General features: G+C 33.0%; 1 protein-coding gene and 1 long non-coding RNA gene across 2 annotated transcripts; one reads left to right on the forward strand and one right to left on the reverse strand.

Moving 5' to 3' along the window:
- Nucleotides 1-1,861: 1,861 nt before the first annotated feature.
- Nucleotides 1,862-2,700, forward strand: LOC107952968 (uncharacterized). The gene is made up of 2 exons (XR_005923232.1): nt 1,862-2,232; nt 2,369-2,700. It is a non-coding gene; the product is annotated as an uncharacterized lncRNA (long non-coding RNA).
- Nucleotides 2,701-5,419: 2,719 nt separating this feature from the next.
- Nucleotides 5,420-7,958, reverse strand: LOC107933455 (methyl-CpG-binding domain-containing protein 5). The gene is made up of 3 exons (XM_016865700.2): nt 7,606-7,958; nt 6,150-6,275; nt 5,420-6,037 (listed from the first exon to the last, which is right to left on the reverse strand). Exons 1-3 carry the CDS (start codon nt 7,903-7,905, stop codon nt 5,804-5,806), a joined length of 660 nt encoding a protein of 219 aa, XP_016721189.1. The 5' UTR covers nt 7,906-7,958; the 3' UTR covers nt 5,420-5,803.
- Between the last annotated feature and the right edge of the window lie 305 nt (nt 7,959-8,263).

Genomic DNA, 8,263 nt, shown 5'->3' on the forward strand with positions numbered 1-8,263 from the left:
AAGAAAACTCCACTATAACATCTTTTCCATGCTATTTCAATAATATCAAACTTAAAAATATATTGAAATCTCAATGTTCTTACCTTGTCCTATTGATTTCAACCTTTAACTTGATTTTCTCTCTCCTCTAGCTCCAATTTCTTGAATCCAACTTGATATTCTAGCTCCCCATAGTCTCCTTATCAATTTTCTCTCTTGGTGGCTATGGAAATTTCTTTGAATTCTAAGTGAAAATAGTGAATTTTTGGTGAGAGGACCAAATTGTAAAAAAAGCAAAACTTTCTTTCTTTCGCTCTTCTTCTCACGTTAATGCATGCAAAAATGGTGGGGATGGTTGCTTTTCATCCTTCTTTCCACACATATATATACTAAATAAATTAATAATAATAAAATAATATCATTTAAAAAATCAAATTAAAATATTAATAAACTAATATTTATTTATTTATTAATCTAAAATATCTCCAACATCATCATTATCTTCTAGATTTCTCTCTCTTCTAGTTGACCATTTTGCCCTGTATGATATTTTAAAATTCCATCATTGAGTCATCACTTAATTTGGTAAAATTGTGATTTAGTCCCTCAAACTTCTTCACCTTTTTCAATTTGGTCCTAATCCATCCATTTTTCTTAGTTTCTGGATCATTCCACCTTTAAAATATTTACACCATTGGTCCTTCAACTTTTTCTTATTTACACTTTAACCCCTCAAATTTCGAGTATTTACTATTGGGCAACAAAACTTTTCTCACTTTTGCGATTTAATCATTTCTTGAACTAATATGTCATAATATACGTCCCAATGTTGGCATAACTCCAAAATTTCCCCTTTTTGATGCTTTATTTTCTTATTTTATTATATCAAAGATAATATCTTACTGTAAAAATTTTTGGGGTATTACAATTTTTCTTTAATAAAATTTTAAACATTCACATCTTAGCATATTTATTAATGTTTACATTACAATATTATATATTTAACTATATTTTATATAAATCACGTAATATATCAAAAATAAAAATTTATAAATCTTTTACAAAGAAGAAAACGAGTTAGGACGGTTCAAGTTCGGCCCATATTTGAAACAAATTTAATTTTTTTTCCTAATCTCTTTTTTCGAACCTCGTATTTTTATTGAAACAATTAAATGATTTGTTTTTGAACAGTCTCATTATAAGTTCTGATTATATCTGCTCTTTTTGCATAAAACTATCCATAACTATTTTCTAATCCATAAATAGGAGGATAATGCGTTTTACCGCAGCTAAACTTATATTATTACATTAACAACAATACTTATAACAATTCAGCTAAAACTTAATCCGTAATTAGTGGATAATTATTAAGTGTTAAATATGGGAATATCAAGTGACGGATTTGTCGGCTATGAAACGAGATTGACGGGCATTTATAGTGTCATGTCTCCACCATGCTTTTATAAAATGGTACTTTCATGTGACTTTTAAATAAGTGAATAAATAAAGTAAAACCATGAAAGCAACGTCGACCGTTTTTATGGTAAGTTGAGAAATGTAATATTTTCGTGATAGTTTTAGTTTAATATATGTTTTTCATGTTTGGATTATGGGACGGTACCTAATTTGAATTTAAATGAGAGTTTTCAAAATATTTTTATTCTTGGATTTAATTATAAAAATATTAATATTAATATTAACATAAAATTATAAATTTAATTGTTTTGTTATTTTTTAAATAATATTACGGGCCTACAATAATATGAGTTTTGGGGGCAAGTTGAGTTGGGCTTAAAATTTTTATATTGGCCTCAATCGGATTTAACCTATAGATACCTCTACTTTAGGTAACACTGTATATTTCCCTTATTAATATGGCATTTTAAAAATATAAACATCAATCTTGAAATCGTTTTTTTCTTTTCCTTTATTTTGCCTAGCTGCAGTGCCAGCTTTTGGGCTGGCTACCGTCCGCCTCGTTCACTTCATATGACTCTCCTTTTAGTTTGTAGATCTATTTTGTGAGCTCTCTATTCACTCCAAATGCTTTATATTTTTTTTCAATTTGCAGATCTATTTTATGAGTATCTTCAATATCTTCCCAAGTTGTGATGGACAAATGATGATGTCGTCTTTGAACCTTCACCGATCATCAATGGTTTCTTTTGGAAAGTGAGTTGGTTGTATAAACTCAAACAGTGGCTCTTCATCGACTTCCTAATATGTTTATGTTTTGAAATAATAAATGAATTTGTGAGTCAATTTGGACATGTATTATCTTTAAGTTTTATATGTTTTCTTATTTGTTTTTCATTGTTTAATAAGTCTTAACTTTTAAAAAAATTTCAATCTTGCTTATACATGTAGTTTTACTTTTGAGTGATTTTAGGAGATTTTCTGATCGGCCTCTCTAGTTTGATGGATGCTCAATTATTTTGTCGATTCCACCCACCGCTCTGAATCATCTGAGGTTGATTTTCTGATCGTGATAGTTGCTTGCAATCGCTCCAAATATGTTGTGTGTGAGTTGTGACGAAGTCAAATATCAACGTGTTGTAATGTTCTATTGATGTTAAAGTTGAAGCCTTTGTCGTGTTTATGGAGCTTGTCCTTCACCACCAACAACGAGTGTTTGTTGTTTTTTTTTCTTTTCCTCGAATTGTAAGATCCCATTCATGGAATGACTTAATGAATTTTCCCTTAAAAAAAAATTCTACCCAATTTTCAATGACTTTAATTCTATTCACTTAATCCAAAATAAGAGAATAATAAAAACTAATTAATTAAATTACTCGATTCTATCATATATATTTTCAAGTAACATCATATACTCCTCATAGCTCGGCTTCAATAGTTGAACAGATTCCAATCATTTAGGCAAATCTCATCTTCCATCTTCCAATAACAGTCCCTAATAACAGCACCAGATGACGCGCGGCATGACCAATCTCCACCATCCTGCACCCTCCGTGTTCACTTTGGACCATTCCACCTCCGACAACCTCCAACAAGTTTCCCTGCTATGTTTGATGAAACGTTTATCACTACCCTTTGTATGTTGTTTTATCTCCATCACCTTCCCCAAAAAGTAGCGACCTTGTTCTATAATTCCTTCAACGTTCAAATGGGAGCCATTAAAAAGAACAATTCTTCCACAAGCACCAGCAAAGACGGTAACAAGGGCAGGGAATGGCAATTTAGCTTTTCTCGACCCTTATCTAATATATCTTCAATATAACTTGATTAAATCTGAATTAAATTTAATTTACTTAGCCCAACAAATTGAAGATTTAGACTCATTTTGAAGCTCGATTTTAAAAAAATCAATTGTATTAAATTAATAGGTCGATTTAATTTACTTAGCCCAACAAATTAAAGATTTAGGCTCATTTTGAAGCTCGATTTAAAAAAAAATCAATCATATCAAATTAATAGGTCAAAACTAGTTGAATTCGAGGTTTTTTGGGGTTGATTCAATAAAAAAACCCAAGATTCAGTGTACAATTTAGTCAGTCTAAAACCAAAAAAGATTAGGTGTAAAAGCAAAAAAAAAGTTGGAGGGGTAAAAGTCCAAAAAGCCTGATTTCATTGGGAAAAACTACAAAAATAATAATTATGATAAATACAATAATTTAACGAATGTCAAAATCGAAGGAATTTTTAATGGCATTTGATAAGAAAATGAGTACAATATATAAACTTTTTTTAGACTTATTTACATGAAGAGAATCTTTTTTCTTTAATTGACTGTACGGAATGGATGTACTTGTTTGGCTTTTTGCTTTATATTTGTCAAAGAAATTAAAAGGGATTTGCTGAAAGTCAACCAAATGATAGCATCCGTAAGTATCATCATCATTATTATTAAAAGGTTGCTCTTATTTATGATTTAAGAAGAGATGAAAGTAAATTTAGGGTGGGTTTGGATGGGCGATTGGGTGCAGTGCGGTGCGTTTAGCTTATTTTTTGTCTCACGTTACAGTATCACTACAGTATCTAATCTCACCGCAGTATCTAATCTCACCGTCACTACTGTTTTTATACTAACCGCAAATAAACGCACCGCCTATCTGAACTCACCCTTAGACATTGTATTAAAAAGAACAGTTATGATTAAAAAGCAAACTTTAGAAATTTTTTAAAAAAAATCAAAAGAAATATGAAATGAAAGCACCATAGAGAGATTTGTCAAAAAGAGTAAACAAATTGAAACGAGGCACATAAATCAACTTTTCAATTATTAATACTAGAATTTCTTTTGAAAAATAAGAAATAAATTTTTATTATTTTTAGAGTTTATAGATACAAATATAATGCAATCGCAATTAGGATACAAATATGATTATAAATTTGAGTAATATAATTTATATTTAAAAAGTAATAAAATATTTTCTTCGAGGGTATTCTCTTTTATATAAAATCAATAATCAAAATCCAAAATAAATCTCAAGATGGTAAAATTTAAGTCTATACCACCAAGATCTCAAAATCTCAAATTTGTCTTTGTAACGAAAGACTCATTCAGTTTGTTTTCACAAACTTTTTATAGTAAATATTGGTGATGAAAGGTCAACCCCATTAAAAGAAGTCATCAAAGTATTCTTCACTAAACATCTTATTAGGATAGACTGTGAAGTACATAACTACCTATCAAGAAAAATGTGAATGTTTGCACTTGATAAGATTCAAGCCCATACCCGACAGCATACAAGGCACCTGTGGGCAACTCAAGTGGTATTCAAGTTGCTTATTCAACTCCTATATGCTAAATATAGGATATGGGTTCAAACTCCACCAAACATAAAACATGAATCTGCTAATGAATGAAGGCATTCTCCTTTCGTGATCCCGGTAAAGCTCTAGGTGGATGCTGAAGACAAAATCCGAAGATAAAAACAATTGTAGACATCCTAAGTCTAGTACCGAATTTATTAAAGAGCCATACATAATTTTTTTTTATAATTTGCGAGCCATAAATTTTCGATTCAGTGCATTTTGGGCTGTGAACCAGAAACCCAGAGCTAAAAAGGCTCATTGTAATAACATTGAAGAGCTGCCGATGGACATTTATATATACTTTGAGTAAACTACATTATTTAGTAATAGTAATAGTAAATTTATGGTAAGATTGTTATTGAATTATTCAAAAATTTTCATTTCAATCACTGAGATTAATGTTTAATTTGACATCAAAACTAAAAAACATCATGTAACCCAATGAATATTTGACACATGTGCCTTAGTAAAAAAATTATAATCACTTAATTGAGATAAAGAAAACTGTCAGATATCAAATTAAACATTAAAATCAAACTCAAGAATTAAATTGAAAAAACTCAGCAAATTGAACATTGAAACCAAAGTCAATTACTAAATAGTATATTAACCCTAATTGTAATGAGAAACGAATTGCTTAAACAAAAAACACAAATCCATTAACTAAAATAAACAAAAGGGATCTCTGCATTTCATTCTCTAAAAGTCAAAACAAAACCATAAGTTTTCAGAGTTTTTTTTAAACAACAAAGCCATTTAAAAGTAAACTTTCTAGCTACAGGCTACATATGAACAGAGGAAAGGGGGACCAAAAAGAATGAATACATGAGTGTATATTGAACTTTTTTATAACTAGAAAAAAGTCCTAACCTTTGTCGAGCCTGGCCGGTGTGTGAAATGTCTGATCAAAAGATAACAAGACATGAGCGATTACAGCTGAAAAACGAAAACAATTAGAGATGGAAACACGAATATAGATATTGCTGGTCAGTATGAAACCAGGCGTTTAATCGATGTAGTCAAATCTAAAACGACGTAGAAAATGTCTTCAAAACATTGCTTGACTACTTTTCTTGACTGTTAGGGACGTAAATGCAGCTGCCCAATCTTGTTTAGTAGATTCAGACACTAAATCGTTCCCGAGGAAGGGAGTCCAGGAGTCCGAACAGGCATCAGTTAAAAACCAATCGACTTTCTCCGGAACGTTAATGAAATCAAAGTTCAACGGCTTCTGTTTTTTAGCAGACTTCTTCTGTTTTTGGCCAGGAGAGTTTCCTGTAGACTGCAAAAGACACAATTCAAGCATTCACCGAATGCCAGGGGATTAAGAAGTGAAGCATCGGGTTTTAAATATTCAGCTTTTCAACTAACATGGCTCTTTATTTCTGACTTACAGGTACTTCACTGCCAGGAAGCTCAGTTCCCTTCTTCCGTTTAGGTGGGGGAGATCCGTTTTCTAGAAAGTAAAGCACTTCTTTCTTGGATCTGAATTTTCGGCCTGACGTTGGATCAACGTAATACTGCACGAAAAAGGTTATCATGTATGTTTATATTATCACCGCAGAGCCAATCCTCTCGAAAACACGAGCAACATAAATCCAAGTACACAAGAAACATATTGTTGATGCAAGAGAATAACCATATCTTGACTAAAACACACCCTAACCGAAATGAAATTTCCAATGTTTCATAGGTTTCTATAACTCTCTAAAGCAAAATACTAGTCGCCAGACAACGAAACATACTCTCGAGTCAAATCCAATCTTATGGACCAACTTTTACTAAGACATTCATTCACCGGACTGTCGCAATACATCTCGTTTCCACAATAGAACGAAGATGAAAGCTCGTACATGTGTTTATGCAAACTGAGTTTTAGCTTCTCAAGATGCAGCAATGTTTCTATAACTCTCTAAAGCAAAATACTAGTTGCCGGACTACAAAACATTCTCAAGAGTCAAATCCAATTTTATGGACCAGCTTCAACTGAGACATTCATACCCCGCACTTTCGCAATGCATCTCGTTTCCGTGATAGAACAAAGATGAAAGCTCGTACATGTGTTAATGAAAACCAAGTTTTAGCTTCTCAATATGCAGCAATGTTTCTATAACTCTCTAAAGCAAAATACTAGTCGCCAGACAACAAAACATTCTCTCAAGTCAATTCGATTTTATGGACCAACTTTGACCGAGACATTCATTCGCCATACTTTCGCAATGCATCTTGTTTCCACGATAGAACAGAGATGAAAGCTAGGTCTTGTGTTTATGCAGACCCGAGTTTTAGCTTCTCAATATGCAGCAATGTTTCTACAACTCTCTAAAGCAAAATACTAGTTGCCGGACAACAAAACTTTCTCTAGAGTCAAATCTGATTTTATGGACCAACTTGTACCGAGACATTCATTCACCAGACTTTCGCAATGCATCTCGTATCAGAGATAGAACGGAGATGAAAGCTCGGTCGTGTGTCTACGCAAACCCGAGTTTTAGCTTCTCAATATGCAGCCAGGATTAAAATCTACGCCAATCAATTGTGTTTCAATAAATTTCTTTCAAAAACAAATGCTTCCATACCCCATAGATAAGAGTTCAAAAGATCAATAATCCTAATCAAAGTGGTAAATCTATGAACCCTAGAATTTGATCTAGCTCTAGGTACCAATCTGACGGCTAAGATCAAAAGATACAATGCTGCTTAATGGCAAATAACACTAGCAAGTATCAACGAATCTAGCAGCAAAAACAAGGGTTTAATCAATCAAATATAAAACACAAACAGTACACAATTAGATAATCAAATAATCTTCAAAAAAACAGAGAAATTTCAATAAGAGATGAGAGTGACCTTATCAACTAGTCCAGCCGTGGCGCCGGAGGTCCGAACCCTATCTTCGATCAACCATCCAGGCGGCAACCAAGTTTCCGGAGCCACTACGCGCCGTTTCACCTTAGAATCTGCCGACGATGAAGAGTTGACCGAGCCCCGCGAAGGTGTCTCCGGTTGGGAACCATTCGGGATCAAACCGTTGCGAGATTTGGTTGGCTCGGCCGGTTTTCCTTGACCGTTGACGTCGATGAAAGCTCCGGGTTTGAGAAGCGGATCGGAAGGTAAATCGGCCGGGGAGGTTTGAACCGGGTCTGACATTGCGCTAAAAGAAACGAGCTGAAAAGTGTGCGTGCTACGGAAAAGGAAAGAAAAAGGGCAAGTACAACCAATTCGATTCTCCAAATAACGCCGTGAGATTGTTGCCGTTAATTTCGATGACATGTCAACCGTTTAGCATAGCTTTCAGTAAAAACGCCGTTAATATTAACGAAACGCATGCGTTTTTAGCAACAAAATGGGGTACTTGTATCAACAGTCCTTAGATTATCGCTCAGATTCTAAATTAGTCACTAAGCTTTAAAAAGTTTTAATTTAGTCCTCATAGTATAATATCAATATTGTATTAGTTTGATTCTTTGTCAACCTAGCCATGAAATGTCAATTCAGAAATGACATG

This window comes from Gossypium hirsutum, chromosome D13 (assembly GCF_007990345.1).
Source record: "Gossypium hirsutum isolate 1008001.06 chromosome D13, Gossypium_hirsutum_v2.1, whole genome shotgun sequence".
NCBI lineage: Eukaryota > Viridiplantae > Streptophyta > Magnoliopsida > Malvales > Malvaceae > Gossypium > Gossypium hirsutum.